Raw genomic sequence first — 19,197 nt, 5'->3', positions numbered from 1 at the left:
AGCAGGCCTGAGGCAACTCAGTAAGAGACAGTCCCTCTCAGAGAGGCACGATGCCTGTATCACAGTATTTTGATTCAGCATGAGTGGAGATTCCCAAGTCCTGCTGAGTTCAGAAATTGGTGGGAACGAGATCTGGAAAGAGCTGGTTCTCAAAAGATACCACAGCACTCAGTGTCTGATCCTTTTGTGCCCCACTGAAAGTCATCTCACAGGTACATTTGGCCATCTGTAGGTTCCTGAATGCTGGGTAAGAACAACAGAATACTACAGATGCTAATAGGTCAGAGGACAAGGACATGGATCACTCCTCACAAGTATGGTAAACACCAGCTAGAAATTTTCAGTGCTACTGGGCACCAGATTGCTTTGTGACCCTTGATACATGGCCATACATCCTTCAGGCCCCAAAATACTTTTAGAAATCTGGCCTCTAGGTATCTAATACCTGTTACACAGAATAGGACTTTCAGTGTCCTTTGTGAAGTCCAAACTAATGATTTTCTTCTCTTGTGTTGGCAGAACTAACAGTTGTCTTGCTACTGTTAAACATATACACTACCTGTAAATAGCAGGAAAGCAACAACAATTGCTGGGGCTGCACAGGTCTGCAAATGCCTCACAGCAATTTCACACTACCTAAAACACATATCTGCAAGTGTTTAGAGATTTTCACTAATTGTCATTATTGCAGATGCTTATGTCTATGAATAAAAACATTTTGCTCTGAACAGCTGTTAAGGAAACCTGGTGTTTCTTCTAAAAAGAACAGTTTAATAAATTCAGTGGAATTTAAAAGAACATTTGGGAAGGAAATTACAAATAATAAATAACATTGCTCCTTCCACTTAGGTAGTTACATACAACAATCGAAAAATTCAACATTTGGGAATAAGTCTAAGGAGTTACTCCATAAAATGGCAAAAATGCATATTCAGCAGAGTACAAGAGAGATTAGTCTGAGATATCACTTGGGATTTTCATTTTTCTATTTGTTCTCTAGCTGTAACTTAGCCAGGCCAGCATTGGAGATGCCTGTCTCTTCACCCATCTTTCCTTCTTCCACAAATACCTCCATTTTGCGATGTAGATAAGGAAAGCATGTGCACATCATTACAACCACACAGCAGCACACAAATCCAAGGAAACATGCGGTTCTTAGACTTGGGGAGCTGCATGTGTGAACACGACCATTTGCATTTCTGCTGCCTGCCTAGTGAAGCTGCTCTATCACACTACCAAAACCCCCAGAAAGTCAGTCCTAACCTTTGGTCTTGTCCAATGGCTTCTGGGGATAGGGGAGGCATATGGGAGGGCAGAGAGAAGATGGAGCCAGACTCTTCTTGGAGGTGCACAGTGATAGGAGGAGAAGAAATGGATACAAGCTGCAGCACAGGAAATTGAGCAGATATAAGGAAAAATTCTTCACCCTGAGGGTGGTCAAAGACCAGACCAGATTACCCAGAAAGGCTGTGGAACCTCCATCCTCAAAGGTGTTCAAAACTCAACTGGACATGGCCCTGAGCAACCTGATCTAACCGGAGCTGTTTGAAGCAAGGGGTTGGACTAGATGACTTCCAGGGGTCATCCTCCAACCTTCGTTATTCTATAATTCTATGAACTGGACACAACAGCTTGGTACAGAAGCATCAATTGACTAATACTATCTCATCTGTTTGAGACAGCAGTTCCCAACTTGGATCACACTAAAGCAATACTTAAGTACTAAGTGAAACATGTTTTTAGGAGAAAGTTCAGCTCTTCTTTGGGTAAACACAATCACACTTTGCACCCGTAGTGCTTCTATCAAAGATTCCTGAAGCACTATAAAGATCATTAAGAATAATGATATCCATTACCAGGAAATACGGGTGCATATCCACAAGCAGAATCAACTTTCCTTTATTTGAGTTCCAAGTTGATAAGATGTACTGATAAGAGATAGGGATTACTAGCTCAGGTTCATGCCATGCCAATACAGATATACATTAACCAGTTCTGTGTCTTAGAACTGGTTAATATGCAGTCAGCATGGAGTGCAGAGAGGATTTCAGGTCTTTCTGCACCATGTAGAAACCCAAGTCTCTTCCCCAAGAGAATATAAGCCACATAACACAAATCTATCCATGCTTCCAACCACACGGCCATCTTTTTTACACCGTTGATCAGAGTAGATAAAATAAAGGAAAGCAGAAAATTTGCAAAGTAATACACCTGCCACTCATTAAAGCAAGTTTCTGCCTTGCTTCAAGGTTAAGATTTTGTAATCTTCAGTCTGTATTTTCTGCATTTAAATGCAATTCCAGACCTTCGGAGACTAAATTGTTAACACATTCTTCTGTGACTTCTTCTTCTTTTTCTACTTGGGTTTTAAGAATTGAAAAGGATTTAAAGAAATAAATTTAATCCATTCTCCAAAGAATGACGTATTGAGAAGTGGAAAGTAACCTTACCAATTATAGCTATCAGGATTTTACCTCCTCATAAATTTACTAACAGTCTTGTACTAATTGCAACTTTTTTTTTTAATCTCCTTAAGTTTTCAGTTCCAGCCTCAAACTGCTTCATAATGAAATCAGTTTTAAAATTCATTACCACAAGGCTCTTTTCTGCCAGTGCCAATGTCAGGAGCTTGGAGAGTTCACAGAATTCTTCCTTCAGACTCTGCCATTTTCCTAACTCAAAGCTTGCTTGAAAGGAATAATAGCACTGTTACAACCACATTATCTAAGGAAGCACAGCTTGCAAGGAGAGATAATACCTTTCATTAGACTGACTGATGTAGCTGGAAAAAAAGATACAGATTGCTCAGCTGAAAGAGGTCAGCCACAGAAAGAGATTTGTTTGACTGAAGTTTAAACTAACTATACAGCATCTGGTAAACCACAGCAGCTGAGGTGAGGTGGTACCACTTCCAGTTGGAAAAGAGAGGTGTACTACATCCAGTGAAACATAGTTCAACTCACTGTACTGAAAAAAACACAAATAACTGTACTCTTGATGAGGTCATCCCACAAAATGCTAGCTTTGCTTGTAAACTGTAAGTTTCTATGGATGTGCTGCATGTACACACGGGTATTGTTCCCAACAGTTCTGAAAGCCTAAAATTCTGTGCAACTTTAAAATGACTGGAAATCAACAATTTGATACAATTCACAGGGTAAGCTGCAATAAGTCCTTTTATGGCCACTGTAATACCCTAAGCTAGCAAACTCAGCAGAAGAACATTTGGTGCAGAAATTAGTAAGGGTAGCACAGATTACTGTAGTTCACTGAGCACAGAACATTAATCTTGTATCTCAGTTTACATCCACAGGAGAACACACAGAATATTAATTTCCTGACAGAGCCAGATTTTTTTTTTTTTTTTTTTTTTTTAAGAATAGGGAAAGAAAGCCATTCAGACACAGGTTTGTAAAAAGAAAGAAATAGAGGAACCTCTGGCTTCTCCTCAGCAATCCCTACCCCTCAGCTGGAAGAAAAGTGAGTTTAGAGCTCTTCCTCAACCAGCTACCACCTGAGCCATGTAAAGCAGAGCAACAGAAAAAGGAAGCCTTGGGAATTCAGGCAGGCAGCCACCTGCCATATATTTCTTAAGTATAACGAAAAAACAGCAATAAATGTTCCTCTGCCCTTCTGATGAGAACTATCCACCACTCCTTGTTTTGTTTTGCTAGCCAAGCTTATAAGAGCCAGCCCTAGAGTCAGAAGTATGTATTCAGCAGCTCTCCAAAAACCAAGATGCTCTTTCTTAGAAGCCATCTGGTTGCTTCCAAGATAATATTCCCAGTAGCTATAAAAGACATCTGAAACAGTCATAATGAGGTAAGGATCAAAAGAATCAGCAACTTCATATCATTTCCATTTCAGCATTCCTTACTTTCAGTAGTAGCCAAGGAAAAACAAAAACAAAAAACAAACAAACAAAAAAACCCACCTCACAGCCATCTGGGTGCTTCACCTAGTATCGAAGCAAATGCTGTTACTCCCTCATGAAAATCAAGGTCATAACAAAGAATTCATTAGGCTATTTCCTCACCACCTACCATTTCTCATATTAGATGGAGAATCCTTGTGATCTTACGCAATATAATTTCTAAGGCAGAGAGCATAAATTTACCATTAGAACAGTCCATCACCACAGGTTTTTCTCTCCTCCCACTCACAAGATTTAAGGGTTTTAAATAGTTACAGTTCGCTGAGAACAGAGGGAAACACCTTAAATTCAGCAGACGGAGCTCACGCATCTTGCTGAGCAGAAGCAAGGCCTTACTTAGGCCAGGTGCAAATGCATACACACCACTTAGTACCTACATGCTTGCACCTCAGCTGATTTTGCGCCATCACTGGGACAAACTAAATTGCAAAATTAGAATCAAGAAATGGAATCAAAATTTGTCAAAGACGACTATTTCAGAATTTAAGAGGTCCCAAACATTCCAAAATTCTCCCCCAAAGAAAATGCTGACCTACCTCTAGGCAAGGCCACCTGGCTGCCGTAGGGTGGAAAGAAATCAAAACTGTCAAAGAGGCGGGTTAAGTTGGAAGACAAACACTAACATCCATGTAGAGAGGATGTGTATTAGACCTACCTGCCCTGTGCTGCCAGGCACTTCACTAATTCTGTGGGACTCTAGATGAGACAGGGAAGAGCTGCTTTCCACGGCAACTACACATTTTTCCAGCAATGGCAGAATTTTTAATCAATTTCCACTCTGCACTGGATTTCCTATTCCCTCCTGTCCAAACCATCTTCCTGTTAAGTAGATAGGACTGCTACCATTTTTTAATCTATTATATTGAGAAAGTTTGTCACAGAGCTCCTTTAGGTATTTAGCTACTGTCATTAAGGGTGAAAGTGAACACACCTTAGGGTGAAAGGGAACACATTTATAGTATTTCATGTTAGGCACCATATCCTAGATTATTTTGCAAGGCCACTGATTACTCCCAGGAACTTTGGTCCATCCAAACCCAAATCATACAAGCCTCAAATAGAATGCTGAAAATGAGTGCAAAGAAACTGATATGCAACACTAGCCACAATATGTGTGTGTGTGTGTATATATACACACATACATATACATACACACACATATATATATGTGTGTGTAAAAAAGCAGTTTTCTAGTCTTCAGATTTGACCTTTGCAATGCTGGTTGAAGTTATTATGCAAAATCCGTATAAAAAGATATAATAGGTAAAGCTCTTGGACAAAAAAAGATTTTCCTCCCAGGCACTTAGTATAAAAATAGATTTTGATAAATTTGCTAGAGTTGCTCTTACCACAAGAAGAAAGTAGTAAAACTTCTGGTGCCAAGCAGCTGAGAGAGATTCCCTTTTCTATATCACCTGCAATTTAGCACATTTTATAAAACAAACAAGCAAGCAAGCAAACAAAAAAAGAAATTTCACCTGCACAGCAACACACACACACACAAAAAAAGCATGAAGGTAACTTGCCACATATTATTAAACTGGATTCATATTGTTCTATTTTTTAGTTGCACTACGTAGGGAGACAAAAAAAAAAAATCACCACATCACTTCTCTTACTACCTTTACATTCAGAAATAGCAATCTTCTTTAGGTTCATTAGCACATTTCTTAAAAGCAAAATATGCTTATTCTTAACCAAAAAGGCACCTACAATTATCCAACCTTTAAAGTATTTAACAGAATTAAGCACATTACTAAAAAAAAAATTTTTTACTGTCTTTCCCTTGTCAGTAGCTCACATGCCATATAATTCACTCTGAAATTCTAACTTGTTACTTCCTCAACCTAGTCAGCTTTCTTGTGAATTATCTGAATTTAAGTATTTCAATTTCTTTGCTTCTTTATGTGTGCATATATAAAGAAGACATTCCATTGCACTTTCTTTCCAATACCACTTTGTAGCAACCTGAAAATTTAATACATATTTCTTAGAGAAATTTAAGTGAATTTATTGTATAAAATTATGATTGGCATGGTACAGAAAAGTTCCTTTTAAAGCACATTTCCCATTACCTTGTACACAAATATTACAAGTATCAAGCAAAATGCAAAAGTCTTAAGAACTAATTCCATACTACAAAAGTGTTCACATAGTGAAGTTACTCTGGTTACAAAATGTTATGGAAATAAAAGCACTTCAAAATACAATTTGGGAAATGTTCTTGAACAATCAACACTAGCTTAAGTTAGTTTAAAAATGGAAGGAAAAAGAGATTCCCTCTTCAAAACACTGTTATCATTTTAGCAAGTCGGAACAAAGTTCAGATCAGTTCATTTATTCAAGGACTGGTCTTTCCAAGAAATAAAAAAAGTTTAGTTATTAAAGGGCTCAATAATACTCTGATGACAAATAACGCCATCAAAAAGTTATCTGGCTCTCTTGTTTTCATACAGGAGCTGTCAGAGGCAGAGATGTGTAAATGAGCACTTCCAGGTAAGTACGGATTGCCTCGCTTTTTTTTTTTTTCTTGAGACAATCTGAACTTTGTGGTTTCATCTAACTAGTTTAGCTCCTGAGGTCACAAGACCCAAGAACAGAGGTCTGCAAAGGATATATATTTAAAGAACAAAATTGAACTTTCACTACCAAGGACTGTTCAGATGTCAAGTTATTCAAATACCGTGCATACCCCCCTCCCCAGTAAGACTGTTAAAAGCTATCAGATCTCTGCTTCCCAGCTACCTTGAAGGCCTGCTGTTCTCAAGACGACAAAAAATGCTTGGATCCTACAAACAGCCTTACAAAAAGGAGGCACAGTCATACTCTGTTAGAAAATAACACAAAAATTGAAGACTGAAAACATCCTTAAAAACTTGTAACAAAGTAACTACAAAGTAAGCAATACATTACATTATTTTTTGTACCAGATGACTCGTGTGTGTTTGAGCAATTGAACACTGGCATGTATATCTACATGAAATTCACATGTACAAGACCAGATTCAGGCATTGCAATTATATTTGTCTTTTTATCCACACAAACACACTCTCTCTCTCTCTCTCACACACACAATTACTATCAGTTTATCCAGTCTATTCAAATACTGTGAAGAATAGTCCACAGCATACATAAAAGGAGCATTAGCCAATACAGTGTTGTCTTGCAAAAATGGAGTCAGAATTCCTGAGTCTCGAAGATGTTACTGCCCTTCTCCATTATCGGATTATTTATTTTTCCAGGAGAACCTCTAGTTTTCATTTCTTCACTCTGGTGAAATTTATAATAGATTGCATCTTTCAAAAATGTAAAACTTTTAGAAAAAAACATACAAACTGAAGTTAATTTTTTAAAGATTTTTTTAAAGGGAGGAGGGAATTCACTGATAAAATAAAGGCCACCTTCATGTAAGACTAGTACTGCTAGTATCCCATCAATTTTGTTTAAAGGAGAGATTTAGCTTCCTATTCTGGAAAACCTTAATACATGCAACTCCATCCTTTTAACAATTAGAAAGTATTTATAAATAGGATTAACATGGAACAGCCCTTTGTTACAATCACCAAGAAGGTAAAACCAATGCAACAGTTAATTCACAAAGTCTCCTTCAAGTAGTGCTGGTCACTGCAATCTATTATAACTTCTACATTTTCCCTTTTACTTTGCATATTACACAGTGTAACTTAAAATGTTATTTAAGAGCACTTCAGTCCCACAATGTAGGATTTAAGCTTGTGTGAATACATATGCATGGCTCTGCAACATTTTTAATGACTTACAAAAATACATTCAACCAAAACTTTATATAGCGTTCTCTCCCCACCTCCCCCTCCCCTTTTTTTTTTTTTAAATCAAGGATGAAGAGAAAGCCAAATGGCCCCATAATCAGCAAAATAATACACTAGATTTCTGGAAGTAACTCCAAAGCAAAGCACATTCAAGAATAACATACATTGAATTGCATACTTTCTCATTCCTCTTTATCAGTAATAAAGTTCTACTTCATATAATTATTCAGCCTTATAAATAATGCTAAGCAGAAAAATATTTACCTCTGTGCTACTTTTCTCAGTTTATAGAAGCATTTCTCAGTTTATAGGAGCAAACAAAAACTAAAGTGCAGACTACAGGCCATGACAGGCATAATAAATGATCAAAGGTGCAGCCAAATTTACATTTATGTCTTAAGATACTTTGCCATCTTACAGTTCTTGCTATAAGTCATCCCTTGTGCAAATGAAGAACTGGTCAGTTGGTCCGTGCCACAGTACAACCTGTAGTCATGGGGGGGGGGGGTTGTTTTTTGTTGTTTTAAATCTAGTTTAATTGTCCATAGACGTTTCTAGGCAATAGCTGAGGCTCACAAAACCTTACTATGTTAATACTTGAAATCACACAATATTGATCCCTCCCCCAGAAAATGCTACTGTCCTCTTGTTGCATGATGTGGTTGAACCACTGATGCTCGGTTGACTGCCTTTAACATGGGATGTCTTCATTTCCATTTCACACGCTACAATAGCTGCATTCAGTTCCACTTGAGCTCGGTGAACAACATAAAACATGAGTCCTATGCTTATGACAATCTGCAAGTAAAACAAAGAGCGTTGTTGGATATACAAACTATAAGTATGAATAGAATGCAACTGTTCTGAACAAAACATAAAAGTCATCAGTGCACAGATGCACAGTGCACAGGAAGACATCCATTGACTCAGTGTTTCAAAGGCAAGACATTAAAAGAGAGATGAACTTAACCAGTGAGTGACTCTAGATCAATATATGTTGCTATTAACATGCCAAAGAGCAGACATCAGATAGAACTTATATTTGCAGTTCATACTAACATTTAAGTTCTTTCTTTCCATTACCATCTTTCACATACTTGTTAGAAAGTAATCTCTTCAGTTCAACTCTTGGCAATAACATCTCCGTAAAGAAATGACATGTATTGCTAGAAATGAAAAGAGCTGTTTTCTAAATAGCAAGTGGATATTCACAATTTGCAAAACAGCAGATAAAAGGGATGAGGCAGAGAAAACAAAACTACTTGTCCTTGCCCCTCCTGTGTGGAATATAGCAAAAAGCAGCAGTACTGCAGCACTCCTGAGATGTCAGGAGAAAATACGACAGATCGAAGTCTGAGCAACTTACAGGATCTGTATGGGAAGTACTTGGTATTGGGATGTTTGCTGGAAGGGTGGGCAGAAGGGTTGTTCTCTTTTTAAGGAGGCAATACTATCTAAAACTACAATTTGAGTCCAGGACTTTTGCTCTGAATTTTATTACTAAGATTTTCTGAACTTCACTAAAAAAAAAAAGTGACCAGGAGTAAACCTATACCATTTTTGCTTAGAAATTACTCATTCTATGGTATTAGCATGTGCTGTACTCCCCAGAGACATTCTTTGGTTTCAATGAAACACCAGTTAAGGTTTTCAGCATAGATCTTCCTTAAGAAAAAAAAACAAACAAAAAAACCCTTCAAATATAATCAAGCTGTCTCCTAACAAGAGTCTCTTTACAAGAAAGAAGTAAATTATTCTGCATTTAAAAAAAATGTTTTATGCAGTAGCTGGAACCTGTAACTTCCTTAAAAAAAACACAGTATTTTCTATACAACAGAAGCTAGAGCTCCCAAGTCCAAAACCTGAACTTAATTATTAATTGGGAGGGCTATGTTTTCTCTAACATTAAAGACCATCACCTAAAACATTTGTCAGGGTATTTCAGGTTGGAAAAGATCTCAGGAGGTCTCTAGCCCAAACCACTGCTCAGAGCAGGGTTGGCTGCAAGATCAGACCAGGTTGCTCAGGGCTTTATCCAGTCAGATCTTGAAAACCTTCAAGGATGGAGTGGCACAACCTCCTTGGGCAACCCGTTCCAATGCCCAGCCGTCCTTGTGGTGAAATATATTTTCCTGATATCCAGCTGGAATCTCTCCCAATCCAATTCATGACCATTGTCTATTGATCTCCTCTGTGCACCTCCATAAAGACTCTGGCTCCATCTTCTAGTGACCTCCTGTAGGTGTTGTAAGACCTCTCCAAAACTGTCCCTTCTCCAGCTGAACAAGCTGGTCCTTCAGCCTCTTCTCATGGGGCAAGTGCTCCAGTCCCAACCACCTCCACTAAACTCACTTCAGTTCATCAATATCATTCATGTATTGGGGGCCCAAAACCAGATGCGGTACTCTAGACATAGTCTAATGAGTGCGGAGTGAAATTCACTTCAATCCAGTGCCTACGCTCCTGTTGAGGCTCCCAGGGTGCTGCTAGCCTTAAAACTCCATTTTTTTTCCTTTGCAGGTGGCACCTGTGAAAATTCCTTATCACTCGGAAGTTGAGGTACTCAATTTATAACTTGGCAGAAACAGATCTTTGTTAGTATTTTCCCATGTTTTATACAGTAGGGCTTCTCCTGCAGACAGTGGGCTATTCTACTGCTACAGAAATATTGATCCAAAAATGCACTGAATGCATAAGTATTTTAAATATGTCTAGAAACTCTGATCCGACATGACAAAATACTGGGTTTAATCCTATTGCCAGAAAATAAGACTATAATTGTTCCCTATTTTGTTCCCTATTAAGCAAGCAGCATACTTACATTTAATAAACTTATCAAATAAAGAGTTTACAATTATCCCAAACTTATTCTTTAAGACCATTATAAGCATTTAATTAAAAAAAAAAATCTACTCCAAATTATTCATGAGCAACTGCTCATTAATTCCAGTTATATGTTTCAAAAACTAGCCAATGTAGGAGTCAAAAAGAGATTACGGACAACAAATTCTGAATATATAGGGAAAATCCTATCACAAAAGCTTACCCAAATATTTAAATTTGACTGTTTCTTGAAATATTACTGTCAGCAGCCTTCAGTTCCCCGGCCAAATAATTTAAAACATATACACACAGACAACTATGAACAAAGCTAAAACAAATAACATTTGTTATTTTGGTTACATTCAAAAAAACACAAAGAGTTTTAAAAGCTATTTACTAAATTGAAGCCCATTAAAGCCACACGGCCAGGCAAAGCACTGGGCAGATGTCTGAAAAAAAGTGGGAGAACAAGTAATTCCTTCACTAACAGATTGCTCTAGACTTAGTCAGTCAGCTCCTAAAAACTGCTCTCAAGGAGGTGAGCACTCCTATCCAAACACCGAGCCTCTCCAGCTAGCGCTTACTTGAATTACAGCTACACTACGCTGGCATCCTATATATCCACAAAGGAGACTTGATGTAATTTTAAACAAATTTTAATGCAAGAAAAGGAAAATACTTCTGAAAACTACCCCATAAATGAGGTTTCATGAATGAAGTGACAGCTGATCAAGTAACTTTTTATTTTCATTTTTGTTTATCAAATTATTTATCCCACATTCCCAAAGCATTTTTAATATTCTTTAAAGATATTAAAAATATTCTTAGTGATCTGTTCTATCAATGCTATAAATTATATGTTCCATTTAAGTGCAAGGGGTTGGGGGGGGGGGGCGGCAGCGGGGGAGTGTTAAACTGGTCCTGGAGTAGGTTTGTATCTTAGCATTGTTAAACTTCAGGTTTTGGTCATAAAAACTGAGGAAGATGAATGACTGCAATATCAACCAAAAATGTGCAAACCATGGTAACTGTTGGTCAAACACAATCTGAAAGTGCTGGCACTGTCAGGTGAGGTTTTAGTGTACAATCTGGTTCTGATATACCCATGACCTCAATGCTTACTGTGGTCTGAGCTAAAGCTTTCCTCTGAGATTTAAAGAAAAACTATTTCATCAGCTAAGCTCTTGAATGGGTACCATATACTTCTCATGAATTTACTGAATTGCAAAATTAGGATATTTTGATTTAGCCATTAGTAGAATGGTATTTCTACAGCACCTTTCATACGAAGGATCTATGCAAAATTGGGAGTATTCAATGCTAATAGTGAACACTGCACAGATTCTGGGTCTAAGTACACTACTTTGCTGTTGGTAGTGCACGGACTTATGTAGAGATGGTTTGACAAGTCTAAATTCAGCTGGAGACGACCAAAGAGGGCAAGAGAAGAAAACTTGACAAGACAGAACTGTGGCAGAAAAAGAAAACAGAGAACACTGAATAACCTCCACCTTGTATCACATGAGGTATGAGAATTAAACTTTTCTATTAAAAGAAAACAAAACCAAAAAAAAAGACAGTACACTGGAAATCCATTTTGCTGAGTATCTAGTAGTCATTAAGTCTGTGAAAAAGAAGTGTCAGCTCTGTTTAACACAATATACTGAAAATATAACAAAGACATAAATCAGACACTTAAACTGCTACTTTTTAAGCACCATATGCCATATTTGCTTGGCTCTCAGTCTGTAGGAGGTCAGCTGCCTCAGACTAGGGTTTATACCAAACAGTATTAATGCTTTCTAGCTGCTCTGAGACACGCGTGCCCCCCCCCACGACAACCTCTGAGCCCACCTCTTTTACACTGTAGGCTGTGAAATCTGAAGGACAAACCAGCAGTGCCGGATCTCTCTATATCTTATGCACATTCCTACTGGGATGTAATTTCCAAAGAAAAATTTCAATGACTGAGACAATGCTACAGGAAAGAAACTTGCCTGCTTAGCTCCAAAAGCAAAATCCTGTCTCAAATCCCACTGGCATAGCAGATCAGTAAGAAATTAGAGGGGTAAAGAAATATGCTCAAACAGAAAAAGTGGACAACATTTCCAAGAGTAATTGCTTACCAAAACAGTCCTAAAAAGACTGACATTAATGTTAACAAAGTCTATGAAAGCAATGATTTTAATTTACCTGTAAACTGAATATAAAATATCCACTAACACTTTGCTCTGCAATCACATCCTCCATGGTACGCAAGGTAGTGCCCAAGTATGAGTTCAGGAGCTGAGTGGGAAGCAGCCCAACTGAAGAAGCCATCAGATAGTTGGGTAGTGACAAATCTGTAACCTAAACAAAAGAAAGAGTAAGAAACCATGCACGGTTTCAATACAACATGCATAACTAATCAGTCTACCTCTCCCACAACCATCCATGCAAAAAAATAAAAAAATTCTTTTATTTCTTCAGTTAAACTTTTCCACTGTTAGTGCATCTAAGGTAATACAATAAAACGGTATTTGGCTAGTTTTCATCTGGTCATTTTAAAATTACTGTGCTTTATTTCAATTCACCTTACATTACACAACATCTCTAAGCAGGGTCATTAATTAAGGATGCAATTATACTGTTCGTTTAAGATGTTTATTTCTTCATGGTGAACAGAGCCCTACAATTTACGCTTTTGCTCTCAGGAATAAATTACATTATCAGATATGAAGGTCTAAAGCAAAATTTGATATTTTGCATCTATTTTCTTTGCATTTTACATCTATGAAAATTAATAAAGAGGTAATCTGTTCAAAATGTTACTGTGTTAAATAAGATCTAGATAAACAGAATGTCAGATACAATCTGCCTCTACATAGGAAATTATATATAGCTCATTAAGATCCTCTGCCAAAGGTATTTTATATCACGCTTTAATTAGTGAATAAAATACGAATTAGTACACACAGCTATAGTTTTTGTCAGTATCTGCAGAAAAAAAAAACATGAATAATACTTAAAGAGAGTTTCCTTTCTTTGCTGAGGAACTTCTGTTCTAAGTCACTCTAAATACTGTGCGGACAGTTTATATGGGAACAAACTACATAGCATTAACTAAATTAATATCAGCAGCTATTGAGAAATATTAAATGTAAGAGCCAACAGTCCAAAAGATATTTATGTAAGAAAATGAAAACAGAAGGTAACAGAGGGTTAAAAATAACATAAGCATAAAAAAGGAGTTTTTGAAATAAGCAGTCTAAGGAATTCTTCCAGACAATTCAGTTGATCACATAATAACAAAACAAGTTCTAATTAAGAACAGCCCCTAAACCTAGAAGTCTACATGAAATTATTGACCTTGACAGTTTTGTACAATGTCAAAGACAAGAGAAGAGCAAAGTTACTCATTTCATCATGCTGTTCTTAAAATAAACACTGGTTACTATGAAAGTCACAACGCTGAATTCTCAGAGCTCCAAGCACAGACCACCAGTGGAAAGTTTTCTGGGGGAAGGAAGGGCAAAGGAGGAGGAGAATGCAATGGAACATAAGGATTAAGAATAACGCACTGGAATAAGATCCAATCAGCCAATTCCAAACTTCACACTGCAAATTACAGTTCCTATAGACTTAAATATATACCAGCAACACAAATAATACATTTCCTCTCTATGGAAGTTTAATTTAGATTTCTAATGAAAAGGACTATGTAATTATGTGAGTTTTCATATTTGACAGATGCTTTCAAAAGACTTTTTCTTTTTTTAATATTACAGTAATCTGGGCCATGTAACAAGAACGCACAACAGAAACTTCCCTTATTGCCAAGGGAATGAAGGAGCTGCTATTAAAAGTCTCTGAAATACTAACGCTGAGGCAAGAATTGCTAAGTAGGACACTGTCATTAAATCTAATGGAGCTGGGAAACTTCCCAAAGATTGTTTTAACACTCCTGGGCACCTCTTTCAGTTCTGAATATGTATTAAGAACACTTAAGAGGAACACATCCACACGTCTGGATCTATCCTGAAGCAACTGGACATTTTGGGCTGTGCGAGGGACTGCTTCCAAACGAAGGAGAGGCTGCCAACAGACACACTGGCCGGTGACTTGTGCATTCCATTAAAATGAAAGCTAATAAGAGAGGAAGAAAAAATATGTAGAAGATATCCCTTTAACCCCTGGTTTGCAGGATTCAGAACGGTAGTGGTAGCCCTTCCTCCAGAAGGCACAGGAAGCAGACAGTAGGTATGTAATGCAACACTGGTGGCCAAGCCCCACCTAAGAAACCTGAGAAATTTTCAATACGCCTTGCAGCGGACGGCATCTTTCTTCAATAAAACTTTACCTGCTCTAGAACTCTGCCAAACCGGGGAAATTTTCGACCAGGACTCTGTTTCTAAGGGAAGCTCAAGCAAGCAAAAATTAAGACTGAAAGAAAGGATAGATGCAATGCTGTTACTGGCCAGACCAAACTACACACTAAAATAAAATTAAGAACTACCTAACCTCTCTGGTAGCAAAAGCATTAGCCAGAAACTCTCCGACTCAGCCTTGGAGAGGCTTTGTCTGATCCAGCCTTTGCGGATTCTTTGCAGTTGACATCTTTGTTCATTTCTGTCAAAGAATAAATGCTTGGGTCAGGGGACTGTTAGGGGGTCAAATGCCTTTGGGAATTGGAGCAGATCTCTCTCCCATGAACTTACAAAGCCACGTGTTTCAGACCAGGTAGGCTTAGCTACTGAGAGCAAAGGACAATTCTGATAGTCTCTGCTTTCCTAGAGAAAAACCAGATACAGAATGAAAACAAAACAAAAGAGCTAGTAACTTTCCAACACGCACAGTAAGCAGCCCGCATGTTCCTCTGAAGGAGATAACTTTTTTTGAACTACGATTTCAGCGTGTACATTTCTGGAACCAGAGAGGTACACTTGGACACTCAGATTTTTAGTCAAATTAGATTTCTATACAATACAGCCCTCTCAAAGAGGGGAAAAGAAGAAATACAAATTCTGATCTAAGCTAAACCAGGCACTAGAAATAATCAGTTTCCACAAATCTAGCTCCAGGGACCCACTAGCTGGAAGGAGGCCATAACTTGCATACCATGCCTCCTTACAGACCTACCTTCAAAATGTTCAGAGTTGCAAGGGGGAAGAGGGCTGTGCATGGGGAAACACCCCAGTGAGAGCCACCAGAGCATCCCAACTACTAGCCCCGGCTACCCAGGCAGCACATTACAGGAACGACAACTACGCTTAAACCCACTCAAAGAGAAACACGAACATGCTTTCATTTCACAAGTTCCTAGGCTTTCCAGAACAGCAGGTAACTGCATTACCCTACTGCTCCTAATGCTCAGTGCTTTCCCAAAGAGCAGCAGATTGATCTTAAGAAGCAAGATGTTATTGTCTGGCTGGTGAGAAACTAAGAAGTTCTTGTCAATTTTCTTCTTACCCTGTTTCAGAAAACTACGATCACCGGTCAAGTGCTAGGAAGCCCTCTTCCTCCCATCTCTGTATTTCCGTGCTGTTCAACCTCACCAAAACCCTCAGCACAAGAACAGACCATTGAACTTGTAGGAACCCACTAATCTCAGCCTCTGCAGATGTTCCCATTCCCCTTGCACCTCAAGGCCATGCCTTGCCCCTGGACTTCATGGGCCACTTCCTCCCATCCCTCTCATTTAAGCATTCTCACTGTCTCCAGTTTAGTTATAAGCGTAAATATTCATAGAGAACACAAGCAAAGGTCAGCCTTCTGGAAAATTAAAGATGTGTAGCCTTTTTAAAGACTTGAGTTCACCGTTCTTTCCCTTACTATTAAAAACCATCCTTTTGCAATTCATCCCATAAGATGCTAGTAAGGGGAGCAGATGAACGATTACAACACCCAAACCCCCTTATATTTTAAATCTCCTAAGTAGAACACTAAGTTTTCAGTTAAGTCACATTTCAAAGAAATCATAGCTCAGGCTGTGTTAGTAGAATTTAGTATTCTGTACATAGCTTAAACTCAACTCGCAGTGAGAAACAGCTTTGAATTCCCAGATTTGCATGCAACATTTTAAGTTTTTCAGTAACATAGTAGTTCATACCAAATGCTCTTGATTAAAAATTGAACACAGTTTTATCTGACTATGCTGTTAAGAGTAATAAATCAGTAGTAATAAACACAGCACCCAAAACCAATTTTAGGAGGCAATATCCAAGTTATTTAGCATACTCAGGAATCTGGTTTCATCTCACTTCCATATATGTTATTTTTATACTGAAACCTTTCACTTGGGAAGAAAATTATTTAGTTTGCCGTACTTATAGAATATAAACCAATGATCATAGCATTATTTTAATGTTACACAAGCCTGAATACGCTGCTGAATCGTTTTTCCCAATGGGCACAGCAGAATGCTTAGGAAAAGGAAAACGAAGGAAAATGTTTTAACTCGGTAATTCTCAAGTCAGCTGTATACCAGACCCAACACTGCTCTAGAACATTTGCTGACGGCTTCAAGTGACACCTAGAAGCCACAAATAACCCAAGCACAACAGCTCTTTAAAAGGGTCACATTGTAGTAGAAGCATCTTCTGCTAAACCAGAACCTGCCACCTTGATTCTGGAGGGATTCGCAGACACCACGGCCTGCTCCCTCCTCTCATCGCACTCGCCGTGCAAATCTAAGGTTCCTCAATCCTGCAGCAATATAAATAAGTAAATAAAATGGCTAAGGTTCCTCCATTCCTAACACAAAAATGGTTAAAGGATCTAATTAAAAAGAAGTGATAATATCCCTTAAATTGCTACACCTTCTACGGACAGAGATTGCCACTCTTGAGACTAATGCTAAAGCACACCACATGTCTGAAATAGAAGTTTCACACATAGCAATTTTAAACCATGCTGCAATTTGAAATCAATGTGTGTGGGAAACCTTACAAAACCTGTGTGTGAATTAACTACCTTAAGCTTTTCTTAAGCAACAAATTCAGAATTTGGTGACCTATTCATTTTCAACCAGACGAAACTGTCAAAATTAAGCAAGTGCTTCAAAAGTCCACAGAATCAGGACTGCGGATGGGGGAAGGCAAGTTTCTTACAGGAAAGCAGCAGACCCAAACCCTGGGTTGTATGATCTCTTATGTTAAAAGATATATGAGTTACTATTAAACATGAAAAACATTTTGCAGTCTGGTGTGCTTTGTATGGATTTCTGCACGCTTACAGACCTGAGTCATAATACACAGCCAAAAACAGATTCTTTATACAAAGCCTTCGGGAAGAGCAGAGGGTTTGAAACTAATCTAATGATCAGCATGAACTCAAAAAAACATACTTTATGTTCTTCTTTACTTTCCCCTTTAAAATGATCAGAGATTAATTATAAGATTATAAATTGTAAATAATAAATGATTCTTAAAATATGTACTAACTTAAAAGTAGGAAAGAAAAGCAAGCCCAACGCTTTTCCAAACTTAGGTTTAAACTAACTTTCAGTCACCCTCCAGTTCACCGAGTCCCTCTTCAGCTATGAGCTTGTACCTTCCTACTCTTCCCAAAATATTTTCCCTCTTTCACGTATATGAACTTAACATCATTTACAGCTTTGCTAGATGCATGCCAAGTACATCCACTGACCAGAGAAAGAATTTTAATCCGTCCACTTCTTTCTTTCCAATACTATTATTTATATTAAGACATTTAGAGAGACCTGGCAGCCTTGCTTAACTTCCCCTCCCACACAAATCACTTTGAAAACACAGGTATTTTAAAACCCCCGAATTCTTCTGCAGAGAGATTTTGCTGCACGGCATCTTAGCGTTTCTTTCTAACGCTGGAGTCCCAAAAGCACGAAAGCGGGCAGCAACGCTAACGCAACGCCAATGAACGAGGTGTCTCAGGATCCTTCCTTCCTTCCCTCGTTACGTGCGGGAGGGCCACCACCAAGAGCAGGCCGTGAGGTTGCTTTAGTTACTTACCTTTTTTTTTTTTTTTTTTAAATGAGAACAAAATCTAGATCTCCTCATGGATGGGCACCCTCACCGCACGGTCACTATTTTACAAGCCATCCTTCTACCCAGAGCTTCCTCCTCTGCTGCAGCTTAAGCCAGGCAGCTTGCAGCTCGGCACGGTGGGAGGATCTCGGCGCTCAGCCCACACATCACCTCGCTGCAGGTCAGGGGACAAAGCCACCCAAAGCGAAGGTCCCCCAGAGCCAGGCCAGGGCGGCCACGGTGGGCCGGGGCGCACTCACCGCGAAGACGGCGTTCTGCAGGCCGAAGGGGATGGGCGTCAGCCGCGCCAGGGCCACCACCTTGAGGCCGCTGCCGCCCTCGACGACGCGCACCACGGCGCTGAGCCTCTCGCTGCCCTGGATCCTCGCCAGCGCCCAGCGGGCCAGCAGCCGCCGGCAGGCCACGTGGGCCACGAAGGTGCCCGCCAGGACGCCCAGCACCATCAGCCCCATGCCCAGCACAAAGCCGTAGAGGTAGCCGGCAGCCACGTTGAGCAGGATGTAGCCCCAGCCGCAGGGGAAGGAGACCACGATGAAGCCCACGGCGAAGAGCAGCACGCCGGCCAGGCTGTCCAGGCTCTCGGCCCAGAGCAGCAGGTCGCGCAGGTACTGGCGCGCCAGGGCCAGCGAGGCGAGGCACAGCGCCGCCA

General features: G+C 39.2%; 1 protein-coding gene across 1 annotated transcript; it reads right to left on the bottom strand.

Annotated features, from left to right (window-relative positions):
- Positions 1-5,920: 5,920 nt before the first annotated feature.
- Positions 5,921-19,195, bottom strand: TMEM64 (transmembrane protein 64; the record flags this gene model as incomplete). Its single annotated transcript, XM_026061712.1, has 3 exons — positions 5,921-8,520; positions 12,739-12,894; positions 18,788-19,195. Coding segments are annotated over 3 exons (759 nt in total), but the record flags the coding sequence as incomplete, so codon positions are not given.
- Between the last annotated feature and the right edge of the window lie 2 nt (positions 19,196-19,197).

The sequence above is a fragment of the Apteryx rowi genome, unplaced genomic scaffold (assembly GCF_003343035.1).
Source record: "Apteryx rowi isolate R43461 unplaced genomic scaffold, aptRow1 scaffold_184, whole genome shotgun sequence".
Lineage (NCBI taxonomy): Eukaryota > Metazoa > Chordata > Aves > Apterygiformes > Apterygidae > Apteryx > Apteryx rowi.
The sequence above is the reverse complement of the archived record's forward strand: the minus strand, read 5'-3'. Positions and strand labels throughout refer to the sequence as shown.